At 49.4% G+C, this 15,937-nt stretch overlaps 1 protein-coding gene across 6 annotated transcripts in view; it reads left to right on the top strand.

Annotated features, from left to right (window-relative positions):
• DCLK2 (doublecortin like kinase 2) overlaps positions 1–15,833 on the top strand; it is a 149,675-nt gene extending 133,842 nt beyond the window's left edge. For 4 of the 6 annotated variants that reach the window (XM_061192558.1, XM_061192557.1, XM_061192556.1 and 1 more), the window contains 6 exons: positions 1,292–1,425; positions 1,837–1,914; positions 7,684–7,780; positions 8,415–8,495; positions 9,633–9,749; positions 14,661–15,833. In XM_061192558.1, coding sequence (XP_061048541.1) covers positions 1,292–1,425; positions 1,837–1,914; positions 7,684–7,780; positions 8,415–8,495; positions 9,633–9,749; positions 14,661–14,846 — 693 coding nt within the window. In that variant the 3' untranslated portion in view covers positions 14,847–15,833. Of the gene's footprint in view, positions 1–1,291; positions 1,426–1,836; positions 1,915–7,683; positions 7,781–8,414; positions 8,496–9,632; positions 9,750–12,490; positions 12,573–14,660 lie in introns of all 6 variants that reach the window. The other 2 variants (XR_009701135.1, XR_009701134.1) reach the window with 1 other exon arrangement.
• The last annotated feature ends 104 nt before the right edge of the window (positions 15,834–15,937 follow it).

Genomic DNA, 15,937 nt, shown 5'->3' with positions numbered 1-15,937 from the left:
AATTATGGAACCAGCACATGTTCATTGTAAACATTTTGGAAACTACTGAAAAGTATAAAGAAGAAAATTAAAGTAACCTGTAATGCTACCACCTAGAGATAAACTTAACATTTTGGGGTGTTACAGTATATATATAATTTTGAATATTTTTAAAATTTTATGTAATATAGTAAATATTTCCCATGATTAATATTTACTTGAAATGTGCTTATTAGTGACTGTATAATATTTCATTGTAGGGATTTACCATGATTTATTAAGTCATTACCCTGTTGGCCATTTATGTTGCTTCCAGTTTTTAAAAACAGATGAATTCTGAGATTGGCATTCTTGTGCGTAACCTTTCGGTCCATCTCTGTTGCCTTAGAGCAGGTTCTTAGAAGTAGATTTACAGGATCAAAGGTTATAAAGGATATTAAGAAATTTACGTATGGTTGCAGTGCTTTCTAGAAAAGTTGTTACATGTTCACCAGCATTGTTAAACCTTTTCCAAGATGATGATTTGCCTGATCTAATCAGCCAGTCCTTCTAGGAAAGGAAGGAACATTCATTAAGTCCTGATCTGTACTTCATCTCATTTCATCCTCACACCAACCCCATGAGCCAAGGACCCGTGTCCTCCCATTTCACAGATGAAGGATCCTGCCCAGGGCGAGTGAGAGACCTTCAAAGGTCACATCACCAGAAAATGGGTGGAGTGCTTGGTTATGTAAGCTCAGGCTGTCTGATCCCCAAAGTCATTTTCTTTCTAAATTTCCAGGGTTCTCCCCTATGTAATATTTATATTCATCATTGTCTAGAGAACAAGTCCTAATTTTATGTTCTAAACTAAACATGCAAGTTGGAGAGCACCTAGCGCTTCAGTGGACACTTCATAAACATTTCTGAGGCTCTCACATCCCCCCCCCAGCGCTCGGGAAACACACAACAGAAGTCTTAGAGGGCTCTCGAGCCACCTAAGACCCCTCAGGTGTAGCAGCCACCTACACCCCTCAGCAGGCAAACATGTTCATTATACTCCTAGGTAAGGAACTTTTGCAAAGGTAGAAATATTGTCTTTTTCCTATTTCGCACAATCAAAATCACATGCAAAATCTCTAAAAAGAAAAATTAGAGCTTTAAAAAGCAACAAAGATAAACCATGGCGTTAATATCACAAGGAGAGATTTCTTTTGATTTGTTAGTAAATGTATCTGTGTCCTTTCTGCCTAATTCCAAAGGCCCCCAGCCTTGCAATCACTGAGAAAAAAAAAAAAAACAACTTCTGATTATTGGCTGGTTTCTGTTCCAGGTGTGTGAATATCCTGATGGGACCAAGTCTTTGAAACTGGGAGACTTTGGGCTGGCCACTGTGGTAGAAGGCCCTTTATACACAGTCTGTGGCACCCCGACTTACGTGGCCCCAGAAATCATTGCTGAAACCGGGTATGCCTCCTGGGGGTTTGGCTTAGTGCTTTAACTTTGGGAAAGGGTATATTTTGCTGCTACTGCTGCTGTGTATTCACGTGCCTCTTGGGAATGTGGAGGGCAGGAGAGACTGTTACCTGCACCATGATTTTGATCCCAGGAGCTTGAGTTTGTGCTTCTAGTTCCAAGAGCCCTAGGCCTGGACTTCTGTCCCAAGGCCAGTCTTGGAGTCCCCAAGATGGTGGTGAGGTTGGGAGAAGAGCAGACACCTTTTGTCCAAAGGGTAATTCATTCCTCTACATGAAATGAGCAGTTTGGTACCGAAAGACCTTTTTTCCCTAACAAACAAAGGCAAGTACTCCAGTAATGTGCAGGGTTCCTGGGAGTAGTATCACTGTTTCTCTCCTCCCACCCACTTTGTTTCCCCAGCTATGGCCTGAAGGTGGACATTTGGGCGGCTGGCGTGATCACGTACATACTGCTCTGTGGATTCCCACCCTTCCGAAGGTCAGTGGCTCTTTGAATGACAATATTTGAATTGTAAACCCTCTCCCTTTGATCAGGAAGCAGACATTCTACTCCTGGCAATCAGGACCAGAAACTGCTCAATAAAAATGTCAGTTAAAAATTATACAAACATACCTTTCACTTTTTTATCTTAATTTACAACCTATTAATGTATATTCCTTGGCCACACTTTTGATGTGAGGCCAAGGCCTTTGCTTTGTGTTTGGTCCCCTGAGTTTCCTGCGGTCATTCTTCCATAAAGCACACCCATAGTCCAGTGTCTATGATTTCCATTCTCAGTCTTTTTCAAGAGGAATAGATTTAAAGATCCTTGCGAAGCAATCTGATCCTTCCAGGTAAGCATTTTTCTAGTTCTTAAGAGTTTCCTCTTCTACTTAATTCGACAGCAGTTTTTTGGTTTTTTAAAAAATAAATTTATTTATTTATTTATTTTTGGTTGCCTTGGGTCTTTGTTGCTGCGCACATGCTTTCTCTAGTTGTTGAGAGCAGGGGCTACTCTTTGTTGCCGTGAGCGGGTTTCTCATTGCGGTGGTTCTCTTGTTGCAGAGCACGGGCTCTAGGAGCACTGGCTCAGTAGTTGTGGCTCGTGGGCTCTAGAGCGCAGGCTCAGTAGTTGTGGCGCATGGACTTAGTTGCTCCGCGGCATGTGCGATCTTCCCGGACCAGGGCTCGAACCCGTGTTTCCTGCATTGGCAGGCAGATTCTTAACCACTGTGCCACCAGGGAAGCCCCCTCAACAGCAGTTTTTAAACAACTCACTTTGCAAAGCATTTGACCTAATTCTTGTAGAAACAGGGAATTCTTTCTTTTTAAATTTATTTTGTCTGTTCACATAATATTTAATTAAGTAGAATTACAAATACTTTTGGCATAAACAGAGCTGGGAACAGCAGATTGACCCTTGGTGACCCTGCACCTCACCTGGTGGCCACACATGGTGTTGGGGTGTGTGCTGGGGTCCACAGAGCGCACTCGCAGCCAGCAGTCCATGACCAGGGGGCGTGTGGGGCTTCGACACAGCATCTCTTTTGATCAGTTCTGTCTCCCTCTTTGGAGCAAATGAACACTTTGAAGCAGAAGTTCATCTAATGGTGCATGTTTGATTTTCCTCTGAGTTTTCTTGAATGCTCTTTTCCTTTTAATCCCTTCTTCATTTTACAACTATCTGTAGAGTAGCTCCTGTGGGCCAGGTACTATTCTAAGTGCTGGGAATCGAGTGGTGAACAAAACATATTCTCTGAGGCCATAGTGTTTACAGTGTAGTATTCGGTCAGTAAGTGAAAAATAAGTTTATTCCATCCCTGCCCCCGGCATTTTATTGTGAAAGCTTTCAAACATACAGAAAAGTTGAAAGGTTTATCTTTTTTAAATGATCAATTTTTAATTGAGTTGAACAGGTTTTTTTTTTTGCTGACATTAAACACAAGAATGACAGAGATGTCCGTCTCTATTTTTGAGAGCCTTCTGGTGTAGATACATCACGAGAATATTGATCAAGCAGAATCACTGAGCATGAGGTCATGCTAAGTTGGGGGCATGCTTAGTTGAGGGGTAGAAATCACAAAAGGTTTCGTGAAAGAGATGACATTTGAGTGGGACCTTGTCCTTGTGGCATGGGTTAGGTTTCTGTAGGTGGAAAGTTCTTTCCATCTGGCCATCAGCATCATGGTTTTCCATCAAGATCATTGCTCAGGTGGGTTATACAGACTGTAGGATTACTGGACGTATCAGTTTTTGCTGAATAACAAACTTCCCCTAAAGGCAGGGGTGTAAATCATTCTGTGGGTCCATTGAGCAGTTCTGCTCTGGGCTGGCTCAGTGGGGGCATGAGGTCCAGTGTAGCCTCACTCATATGCCTGGTAGTTGGCTCAGTGTCAGCTGGGAAACAGATATGACTTGGCCATGTGCCTTTCAGCATCCGGTGGGCTAGCATGGGCTTCACATGATGGTGGATACAGGATATCCCAAAGCGGCCAGAGCACTTTCCAGGTCTCTGCTTGCCTCACATTTCTTGATTGATGTCCCGTTGACCAAACGAAATCAAATAGCTAAGCCTGGGGTAAATGTGGGAGAAGGTTAAGTGTGTACATAGAGGGAGGGGGATCATTTGTGGCTATTTTTACAGTCACACTGTGCCCTGGCTGGTTTCAGTGATGACTTGTTTTGGGAACTAGTCAAGTGCAGAGGGTAGTGGGTTTTGATAGCAAGTAATTCTAGGACCATTTACAGTAGAGTTTCCCTCCTTGGTTAACCCAAGTTGAGAGCCCTTGGAAAAGGGTATCAGGGATCAGTTGTAGAGGACTGTGTGCTCACAACACCCTCTAGTGTTGCCACTTGCCAGCGCAGCCTGGGAGTTTTTTCTTTGACTTTGCTTTTTACTTTTTAACAAAAGTGAGATTCAGATTGAACAATGTGTATCTATTGTGACTTGTTACCCAATGGACAGCAGCTTCTTTGCGGGATCTTGAGATAAGTCTGGCTAATCAAAAGCAGTAAAACTGCATTCTGAAAGCTGCTGCCTTAGATGTTGTATTCAGAAGCTGGTCCTACAACTCTAGATAGCTTACTTTTGAAAATGTTTTCCCTCTTTCATACCATGTTGTGATGAAAGAGAATCTATTATGTTAAATACTAGTTACAGAAACATCTTCACAGCGTACAGAGACATTCTGGACAGATTTTATAACCTTCTATAATATAAAATGTATTTTTATATATTTTATATATCATACATATATATAGCAAATTATGAAAATGGTCCTTTAAAGAATGATAAATGACTATGGTATAAGACAGGTTATCTACTTAAATTTGTACCTAAAATAAAGTCCTTCAAACAGATATCTCAAAATATTTGTTTTCTACAAAAGATGATTTTCACCCAAAGCTTTTTAATTAAAATTGTTCCTTGGAATTGACAGTTTCAGCTTCTTTCACTGTAGCATCTCTCATTCTTTTTTTAGGGTTTACGGGCTTTAGTCTTGGGCTGACATATATTTTCCCTCCAGTCTTTTCAACACCAGATTCATTGTTACTGAGAAGGATGTTGGTTTTTCAGAGGCAACTAGAAGTTTAGTTATTGCCTAAGCAAGTCTGTTCTTAGGGCCACTGACAACAATACTTGCCTGACTGTGCTGAGGTATTTGATGTTTCTTTTAAAGACACACACATACCCCCCTTGAAGTGAAATGTTTGCACATCATTTGTGAAATAGCTTACAAAATTTTTTCAGGTTACCTCGTCCGACCTTTAATGACTTGGCATTGGAAAGAGTGTACACAGACTCTTTTGCTGTTTTCAAAGTTTTTCTTAATGGGCATTTTCATACTTACAGCACTGTACTATTTGAGAATTTAGAAGTGCCTGAAGCATCTCAGCCAGATTGTAGAGTATAAATGTGTTAATAAATCCAGGGAAGATTTAATCAGAGAGGCTTTTATTATGTGACTACTAAGAAGGATAAATTCTCTTCAGCTCTGCTCTGGTGAGGGCAGCCCGAAACTCCCAAAGCTCTCGCAGTTCACAGCATGGGTCTTGAGGGTGCCATTCTAATTGCCAGGATCCTGGGGTTTTGTTGTTGACTTAGGCTGTTTTGCCAAGGACCTAAATCCTGCAGACACACCCCCCATGTTTTAGCTGTTTGTTAACAAAATAAAAGCCATAGATATTAACAGAACATAAGCTAGTCGAGATTCCAGAAAAATACCAAAAAGGAGATGAGTGCAGCCATAGAGAGGAATGGCTAAAAAGAACAAATTCTGGAAATGGGTGATTTTTTTCTATCTTCTTCTAACATTGTCTCCTGGGGTCCTCCAATTTTCTAAAGGTTTCTGTAAAATCCCATTGTGTTCTTAGATGCATCCTTTACTCACTTTGAAGGAGAGTTGAGCTGAATTAAATCAGTAGAGAAGTAACAGTGAAAAGGAAAGAAAATATTTAGACACCTAGAAAGAGTCTGTGCTCACTCAAAGAATATCACTTTTTAGGAGAGCGAGGTGGGTGGGGGCATCTTTTGCCTTGTCTGGTGATCTGGCCTGACTTGTGCTGCTCCGTGACTTGTGCTGCGTGACCCAGACGTCATGGACCAGCGGTGTCGATGCCGCTGGGCTTGGTTAGAGGTCATGAATGTTCACCAGCTCACAAACTCTACTCTTTTTTCCTAGAACAGGAACGAGGCAGCCACCTCATCACACAGCCCCCAAATTTGTCGCTGGACACTGCCCGGAACGATCTATTTCTAGGGACACCACACTGGCCCTTGCAGACCCTGGAGGGCTGGTAGCATGAGCAGCCTGCTGTCCAGAAGGCTGGGCAGGGTCCCACGTGAGCACCCTGAGCAGTAAGTAGGCTGCAGGGAGCCTGTCGGGAGCTCCAGGAGGAAGGTTGCACCCTTGCCAAGTGAGACTGAACTTCGCTCCTGGATTTTGATCTTGACTCCAGCAGTGCATCCTGAGTTTTCTCCTAGGGCTTTGTGATGGCCTAGAAAGCCAATGACTGTGTTCTCACTCTGGCCATTGACGTGCCCACCAAGGGAAGGGGCTCTGTGGCTGTGCGATGCAGTTTTCTGGGAGGTAGGGGACGCCCAGCTTCCTGAATTTTCCCAGCAGTGTTTCCATGGCGCCATCCATAAAAACTCAAGTCATCATTTATCCTGTAGGCACAGCTATGTGTGCAGGTGTGCCTTGGGGGGGGCAGGTAGGCACAGGGTGGGGAGGTACGTTCACCCAGGGGTGGCGAGGTGGGTTTGCCTCAACCGTGCAGTTCTAGTTGATGTCCTTGGATGGGCTTTGTCTCGGACTGAGCTTCAATGAAAGGCGAGTTCCAAAGGGGAGCACATTGTGTCATGAATGTTTATCCAGATTCTGAACTCCTTATGATGTTTTCATATGTTGGCTGCTTCACTGATCTTTGGCTGTTTTCTTGGAAAAGTAGAAAGAGGAAGGACAAGGAGATCTGACTCAAATGTGCTGCTTTTCCCCTCTTACTACCACGAGGGATTGAGGGCAGGTGCTGAGCTTGGATTTTGCTGAAATGAGGATTTACATCATTTGTGGATGCCATTTTTTTCTTGAGTCTTTTTTATCGTGGAAAAATATATGTAACATAAAATTTATCATTTAAACCATTTTTAAGTGTATAGTTTTAAGGGTTAGGTGGTATTAAGTACATTTACAATGTTGTGCAACCATCACTACCATCCATCTCCGGAACATCTTCATCTTTCCACGTTGAAACCCTGTACCCACTAAACAAAGTTCTTGCGTCTTTGTCTCTTCTCTCTTCCCGCCCCTATTCCTCCCTCTCTCTCCCCCCTCCCCCCTTTCTCCCCTTCTCTCTCCCCATCCCTCTCTTCCCCCTTTCCCTCCCCCTCTCCCCCTCTCCCCCTCTCCCCCTCTCCCTCCCCCTCTCCCTCCCTCCCCCCTCTCCCCCTCTCCCTCACCCTCTCTCTCCCTCCCCATCTCTCCCCCTCCCTCTCTCCTCCTCTCTTTCCCTCCCCCCCTCCCTCTGCCCCCCATCTCTCCCCCCCACACACACCTCCCTCTTTCTCTGTGATTCCCAAGCCCATGGAAATGTTCTTCGATTCTTTGTCTAAAAGGGAGCGTGTCATCCCAAATGCAGTTGAGATCCACAGCTGAGCTATGAAATGCCCAAGCCAGAGAGACTGGACTCCTCCCCCCTCTTCCCATGAGCATTTTGTTAAAAACTGTATGGTGACTCTCTTTCTCTGTTTCTCCATCACTGACTTAGTGAGAACAATCTCCAGGAAGATCTCTTCGACCAGATCTTGGCTGGGAAGCTAGAGTTTCCGGCCCCCTACTGGGACAACATCACGGACTCAGCCAAGGTACCCATCCAGGCCCGTTTCTAGGGGTTGCGTCGTGTTGAGGGTCCTCACTCATTGTGTGGGGCTGTAGCAGCTCTTGGTGTTGAGCTCCGCGTCTGTCTTGACTTTTAATGTGTGGTTCTTCATTAAGTTCCTTCCTCAGTGTGGTCTCTGAAATGCTTAACTGAATTCTGGAAGCTGGACTGGCTGTCTTCCCAGTTTGCCGCTACCGTCCTCCTGTGCTCCTCTAAGCCCTAAACGTTTGTTCTTTCATTTATTCAAGAAATGTGTTACGGACACCCGTCAGACTATAGGGGTGGATTTGTGAGACCTGCTGGATTGCCAGAAGGAGCAGCACTGCGGTTTTGTGCTGTGGAGTGATAATGACCGGAACTCTTAGGAGAGAACATCTTGGGTTTCATGTAGATTCGGGAGAGACCTCTTCCTCTCTCAGTGCCGCTGACACGAGGCAGCTGTGTCTGCGTATTGCCTCCTAGGCACGGGCAGTGGAGGTGATAATAGCTTTTGCATTCAAACGGCTGAGCAGCTGTGTTGGCTGTTCGTTGAAGTAATGTGGTGCAAACTCAAGATTTCTGTGTTGATGCTGGAATTACCCCCTTTCGCCTGCTCTATCACCTTCTTTATTTCTTTCCAGGAATTAATCAGTCAAATGCTTCAGGTAAACGTTGAAGCGCGGTGCACTGCGGGACAGATCCTGAGTCACCCCTGGGTATCAGTAAGTACCCACGTCCCCGGGGAACCAATATCTCTGTGTCCTGTGGCCAACAGCGTGCTTCCTCGCCAGGGCTTTTGCGCAGGCAAAGTTCTGCATCCAAGTTCCATGGCGGATTAAATGTCTGTTTTCTCTAATGAGCAAGTAGCATGAAGGCAGTTCTCTGGGAGAAAGCGGTTGGCACCAGGATCCCGCTTTGTGAGTGACCTGGCACGCCACTGCCCCTTCCTGGGCCTCAGTTTCCTCGTCTGTGAGATGAAGGGTTTGGCCAGGATGCTCTCTAAGGAGCTTTCTCTGTCATCCTGGGGTTTGAGAGATTTTAGGATTTGCCCAGAGATGAGCCTATGTCAGACCCTGGTCTCTGTCTTCATGGCACGTGGTCCCAGGAGCACTCCTGCTGCAGATGGCGTGGCCAGGACACAGTCCTGCCAGAGTCAGGCAGAGGATGTGTGACGTTGCCTGGAATTTCTCTGAGCTTGGGCGGTGGCTCTGGGCTCGTGGTAAACACGATCCACGAAATGGCAACAGCAGGAGAGGCTGCGTCCCCCTCAGTCCCGGAGGCTCTGGGACAGTGACGTTAATTCAGGGGCTTTTGCTGACTTTGGCTCCCCAGGCGCCTCTGCCACCCACTGTCCCACACGTCCCGACCTTTCCGTTCAAACTCTCTGGGTCCTGCTAAGTGACTTGGCTCTTGGGCCAAGTAGCTGAGATGCCACATTTTTTTAATGAGCAATCAGGACCAACAGCTACCTGCATTCTGGATTAAAATGATAAACTGTTCATTAGTTTTGATGTTTCCGTGGGAGGGTTCGATACTAAATTAGGTGGCATTTGTGCTGCGGGGGGAGGGTCTCAGAACCCTGTAGAATGTCCTTGTGCCACTGGGACCTCTGCCCTCTTCTCGGCCCCCTTCAGACCTAAGGAGGGAGGTGAATGGCAGAGGGTCTTTCCGAGGGCAGGGGACTGGTGAATAATGGTAATCATTTCTAATTACTTCACTTAGATTGTTCCCCCGACCTTGTGGCTCAGATGGGCCCATTTAGGAGGAGATGGTGGTGGTGACGGCTGGTGTGTGACTGCTGAGGAAGAGACAACATAGACGTGAGAATCAAAGGCAGTGTATTTGATTCTTTCCTGTAGGACGATGCCTCCCAGGAGAATAATATGCAGGCTGAAGTAACAGGTAAACTCAAACAGCACTTTAATAACGCGCTCCCCAAACAGAACAGCACCACCACCGGGGTCTCCGTTATCATGGTAAGTAGAACGCACGGTTCTGCCCTTGGGCAGCTGCAGCGTCTGGCTGACTGCTCAGCCGACGTCAAATCTTATCAAGTCAGCCGCCAAGCGCTTCCCTCACGCGGCCGTGGGCGCCGTCGCGTTCCTCTCCACTTCAGGAATGGCTTGGCACGTGAAGGGCACCCTTTGGCCGGCTCCCAGGCCTTGGGTCCTGGGATCAGAGGTTGCGCAGGTCCCAGCAAGGCCAGGCTGATGGGCCCCTGGCCGGGGCGCCCCGGCCTCTTCTCCTGGGCCTGGTGGCCTCCAGGCAGCTGCTTCTGTCTCATCTCTGCTTTCCCGTCTAGAGAGCGGTTCCCAAGCCCAGGTGGGACTTACAGCAAAAGGAAGTGACTCCCTGACTACTCAAGGCCTCAGACATAGATTATTTGAGCTATGAATGATTCTTTGGGACTTGGGATAAGAAACAGCCAGAGTTAAGCAAATTCCATTTAAAAAAGTCAGTGTTTTGTGGTTTTTAAAAGTTCAGAAGAATGAAAAAAAAATATTAGTTTTTTCAGGGTTGGTAAAATTTTATGAGAAGTCAGTAACAGTGATCCCCATATTTTTTCAAATCTTCCTTCTTCCAAAATGTTTTTAAAAAGGCAGCTTACCTAAATCCACAAACACGGCAAATGGAAAGTGGCATTAAAGTAAGTGAAGTAGCATGAAAGTAAGTTCAGCAAATGGGAGAAGAAGGCAGAAAAAATAAAACTGAGCCAGAAGTGTGGCGTGCACCCTCGCACCAGCTGTCCAGACCCAAGTCCTCGCCCAAGTGGGGCCGTGAAACTGGCCCCCGGTGTGTCCGCACCTGCTCTGGTGCCGTGTGTAGAGCACGGGTCCTCGGCGTGATCTCCGTCCCGCCCACAGGATCAGGGAGCCGCGGCCGGGAGTCAGGCTTTCTCAGGAGGCGGGGGCCTGAGCTGGGTCTCGGCCACCCCAGGACTGCGGGGATCTGCGGAGCCGGACAGCTCCGTCACCCTGACCTCAGGACAGGCCCTCACCCTCTGGAAAGGCTCGGTGTCCTACCCGACTGGGAGGAAAACAGTTGCTTATTCTCAGGGCGCACCGTAGCCTCGGAAGCGTCCCTGCGAGGACGCGGGTCCAGACAGAGGCAGAGAGAAGCCCGCCCCCTCGTGAGGGCGGGAGGCGGGCTGCTCCTGGAGCCTCCACCACCGTCCTGGCACCGCCGCGCCGTCCTCCTCCCCCGGGCTGGGCGGCTGCGCTCCCCCCTCCAGCCCCCAGGCCAGGCTTGCAGGCTGATGTGCTGCTGGAGTCGCGAGTGGGGGTGATGATGGACTCCCGGCCGAAAGAGCGGGAAGGCCTCTCGAGCTGTGGTTTTCCTGGCATCTCAGCAGTGTTCTGCCGAGAGCCTGAGAAAGTCAGAGTTGTCACAGCGCGGCAGCTTAAACCCTTTGCAAAGAACCATCTTGACTGAGCCCACAGCATGAGAAAGTTCTCAAACGGTTCACCCTTGAGAGCAAGGCTGCCGGCTGGGGTAAGGGGTCACGGCCCGGCCTCCGGCTGCGTTGTTAGGCAGCTTCTGGGGAAATTTACAAAAATTTAAAAACATTGAAAACTGGCACACGCAACATGGAACAAAAAACTTGAGTCAGCAGCACAATTTAACAACCACACGTTAATTCAGCTTCATAGTGTCCTAGAGGAAGAACCTTTATAGGAGGCGCCCAGGGCTTACGGCAGCTCCCCTCTCATTCCCTGGGTCACCCGTCAACTCACGGCCCGGATGGGAATGGATGGCCCAAGGCGTGTGGCCCGCCAAGGTTCTGGAATGATCAGCCCTTCTGCCTTTTGGCCCAGTATAGGCTCTGTTCTGGATAAGGACGTTTAGGCTGCCCTAGAACCTACATCTCACGGTTTACAAATGGCATTTTTCCATTTGCTGATGGATTTCAACTGTTAAATTTCAAACTCCTGAGCTTTAACGGGATGTTTGTATGAATGAACAACGCTTTATTGTGATTCCAGCGGTGATTGTGAAAGTTGTGTGTTCCCATGTATGTTCAGTGTCATCTTGGGCATGTTGGCAGGGCTCCATCTAACCCTGCATTCCGTACACAACTCCACAGCTCATTAGCTCTGGGGAGGTGCTGGCGACGTCATCACGCTCACTGCCTACGGGGGCATCAGTAGAGCCTGCCTCGGGGGGTACCAGTTCTCCATGGCCACAAAGCTGGCCTGTGAGTTCTGGCTTGTCCCCCAGAGCAGCGGTGAGCAGGCCTCCGCAGGGATGTCGTACTCATCCTCGCCCGACTGAGGACCTGGTGTGGTTGTGTCCGGGCAGCTTGCAAGGCTTCCGTGTCGTCTGCCTCGCTCTCTTCACCAGTACTGTGCGTCTTTGTGTCCTGCCCTTGGGAACAGTTTCAGATGTTTTCTTAAAAATCATTATTCACAAATGACTCTCCCTGGTATTTATATGTTCTCATAACTGGGGTATGTGAGGCTCATGTGGTTTCCTACAGATACAAATAGCAGTGGAAACGGTATAAATGTTCCGAGGCGGAACCCTCAGGAACGGCTGTGTCGCTCCCAGACAGAACCTTGCTCTCCGCTGCCACCCCTAGTGTTCTCTCTGCCTTGGCCCCCCACGCCCCCCAAAGTATTGGATCCTGAGGCTCCGGTGAGAAAATGATAGGGTAGGAATGGTAAATAACGGTGCAAAAAAGTCAAGTTGATGCTGTTGTCTGCATTTTGTTTGACAGTTTGATTTGACAGTTTGAGAGACACTTCAGAGTTTCACTCTGTACCCCGTTGAGACTCTGGGGACCCCGGAGCAGAATTCTGGTATTCAACGTGCTATGCTTCATCCGAGCCGCCTCTAATTGTCACCCCTCTTAAATCTGCATGCTTCTCTTGGACTTTGACACCAGCATCCAGCTCTCAGCTCCTCATGGGTGCAGGTCTCCTGTACCTACTGACACCCGTTTCAGCCAAACGCACCCTTGGAGACTTACTTAAAACTTCTCGCCTTGCCACATTGCCTTCCTTCCCAGACCAAAAGCTGGCGAGTGCACGGGAGGAGAACTCCAGTCGTTCTCCTACTAAAGGCTATCTTTCACTTAGGTGAAAAAGCATCTTTTTGTGAATGAGAGCATAAGATGGGAACCTTTGTGAAGGCTTTTGTTCTCTTTCTCCAAATACATTTCCAAAGATGCATTTTTATCAGTAAGACAGTGTAGGGTCAGCTAGGCTTTGGGATAGGAGAACACGATTGGATAGGATTTTGGTTTAAGACGGGGCCTGTGGTTTCAGAATGCACTTGCATTTGCTCTGGCTTATCCTTAGATGCTTAAGAAAGGACCGTGCACCTGCAGAGAGGGCTCACCACCTCGCCCAGAAGAGGCCATCTCGTGGTGGGAAAGGGAATATAAGAAACCCCTTTGCTGCATTTTGTAGCCTTGTAGCTGACTGGAGAAAGGATGGATTCAAAAAGAGTGCTTCCCCACTCGGGGATTATGCTTCTTTCAAGGGGGAAGTTGGGAAGGATTTGGGCTTAAGATAGACAAAACTGTTGCGACTGTGTTGCTTCTGTTGAAAGTAAGTCTAGTTTCTGTCCCTGCTTCTCTCCTCGCTCCTCTTGCCTCTCACGCCGCCTGCATTGCTTTCCTCTGACTAGGTCCCAGGCGATGGTATGTACTAACTGCACGGCAGTGCTTCCTTCCGCTGCACACATGCGTCTTCTTGACGGGAAGGGAAGAGGAGAAATAACTGCGGGACTGTTGCTTTCTTCTACCCAGGGGAAGTTTTATGGTAGAAAAAAGTGAATGCCACCTCTCCCCGCTTTCAGTGTTTTCACTGAGGGGTGGCCTGGCCTCTGCTCATACTGGGAGCTTGGAAGCTTGATAAGACCGATGCTGAGTTTCTGATTTGGCTTGTCCACAGTTACCTCTTCTCCAGGTAACGGAAATTGTCCTTGGCAATCCCTGAGCGTTCAGCCCGAGCTGGGAAGGGCCTGTGGAGAGCACCTGTTTTCCAGTTGACACCAAGTGCCCCGAAGGCAGCCGCCCAAGTCTGTCCTAGGAAGCCCCGTTCATATTTTCTCCAGACTTTTTTTTTTTTTTTTTCCTTCCAGTCAGAGTACTGGAAGAATCAGTGGTGCATTTCCCCCTGAAGGTGGTTAGACCACAAAAGGACTTCTGGTCCACGTGCCTTGTAGCTAAAGGTGCCTGAGAACCGAAAGCTCCCCACGTTTGGAAAACCCAGTGAGAGGGCCGCTGGCCGGGCCTGCCTGGCCGAGCAGAAGTCCTCAAGTCCACTCAGAGGAGGAGGAGGGCAGGTCAGGGCCAACTTCCCAGGCTAGGGTCAGGAGGTAAGACGACTTCTGCGCCCCTGGAGCAGGTTAAAGCCCTTGGGGGTGTGACAGGATAAGACACCCGCACAAAGAAGAGAAGAGCAGAGAGGAGATGGTGGAGGATGGAAGGATGGGTAATGCAGCACCATCGATTGCCAGGGCTTTCATAGGTTAAGGGGCACCGGTGTGATGGTGGGGTGGGCGGTACTTACTATAGACGACCCGTGAGTACTGTTCGAATCCCCGACGGGGAACCTTCATTAGAAGAGTTAGCTGTCAGGGACCTCGCATTCTTGTGGGGTTTGCTTCTTGTCCAGGACTCTTCTGGGCTCAGGGGCGCGGGGAGAAGCGCCCCGAACCCAGGCAGCTGGGAGCCGGAGCCGGGGAGGATCTGCCCAGGCCGCGTCCAGGGCAGTAGGAGCAGAGGCCGCGGCGCCGGGGACGGGCTGGCCCGTGGGCCGCCGTCGGGGGCAGCCGGGCGTTACTTCTCCTCTCCTGTTCCCGCCGTGCATGCTCTGCGCGCCCTGCTCGCGGTGCCGGGACCGAGGCGGCGGGCTAACTGTCTCCTGCTCTCTCCTCAGAACACGGCTCTAGATAAGGAGGGCCAGATCTTCAGCAGCAAGCTCGGCGCGGACGGCAGCCGGCCGGGCCTGGAGCCCGCTGCCCCGGAGCCCCCTGCGTCCCCGGAGTCGCCCCCGCGCTCTCCTGCCGCCGCCGCTGCCGCGGAGTGCGAGCGGGCGGGGACCTGGCGCCGCCACCGCGACTGACCGGCCGCCACCGCGACTGACCGGCCGCCCCCACTGCCCGCATCGCTGCCCGCACCGCGCATCGCATCACCGGGGTGGAGAGCGCGCGCCTCCAGGGCCACCGCTTTCCGCGCGCTCCGCCCGGGTCCTGGAGGGGCCTGTGCGCGTCGCCTTCGGGGACAGGTCCTCGGAGCGGCTTCGTTTAAATTCTGTCTTCTCAGTTCAGTGGACATTTGACGGCGTCACCAGGAGAATGTGCAACTTTTATCTGACATTGAGCGCATTTTTATAGAAACACTTTGGATGCACCAAGATTTCTCTCTTATTTACGTAAACTCAGGAGGGCTCCCTTTTTCTTACAAGCAACTCAGAACTGCGTCTGTCCCTTTGTGGGCGCCCCTCCTCTGCTGACGGGGATCGGGGGCTGACTTCCCGCGCAAGGCTCGGAGCCCGAGCGGACCCCCTGGTCCCGGCACTCCGCCCAGCCTCGGGGGCTCGTCTAAGACGACACTGGCTCTGGACTTGTGCGCAGACCGCAGGGAAGGCCGTTTCTTCCCTCGAAGTTGTGTTTCCCTGACTCTTCCCACGACCGTATTAGAAAATGCTTACGACCTTGTCCTTGGGGCTTTTTTAACGAGAGGCGTGGTGCATGCCGCGTCGCCGCCGGGGAGCTTCCTTCTCCAGGTCCGGCTGCGGGCAGAGCAGGACCAACCAGCGGCCCCAGGAGCCGCCGGAGCCTCCCTTCTCCATCTGCTTTTCATCTGCAGCGGCGGCAACAACCCCCAGGAAGCGCGGGGCACAGTTGGGACTGGGCGGGAAGGTGCCTGCAGACATCCTCTGTTACTAACCTTCTGGAAGGCTGCTGGCAGTTTTTCCTTTTTTCCACCACCCTGCTCTTTTTAATGATTGTATATAATCAGTGTATTTGTTTTACCTGCTCATCTTCTAAACGGGTGGGCCTGTAGTTCATTCTCATTGTTAGACTTTTGCCGCCTACAAGTGTATCCAATAAACTTTTCCTTCTTGAGAAATAGCGGTCAGGGTGGGTAGAGGTTCCTGCGTGGTGGTTTTGCAAAGAGTGTGTGGTCAAAGCAACACCTCCCCGGCCCGGG

This window comes from Eubalaena glacialis, chromosome 5 (genome assembly GCF_028564815.1).
Source record: "Eubalaena glacialis isolate mEubGla1 chromosome 5, mEubGla1.1.hap2.+ XY, whole genome shotgun sequence".
NCBI classification, from domain to species: domain Eukaryota; kingdom Metazoa; phylum Chordata; class Mammalia; order Artiodactyla; family Balaenidae; genus Eubalaena; species Eubalaena glacialis.
Note: the sequence above shows the minus strand (reverse complement) of the source record. Positions and strands in the feature narration are given on the sequence as shown.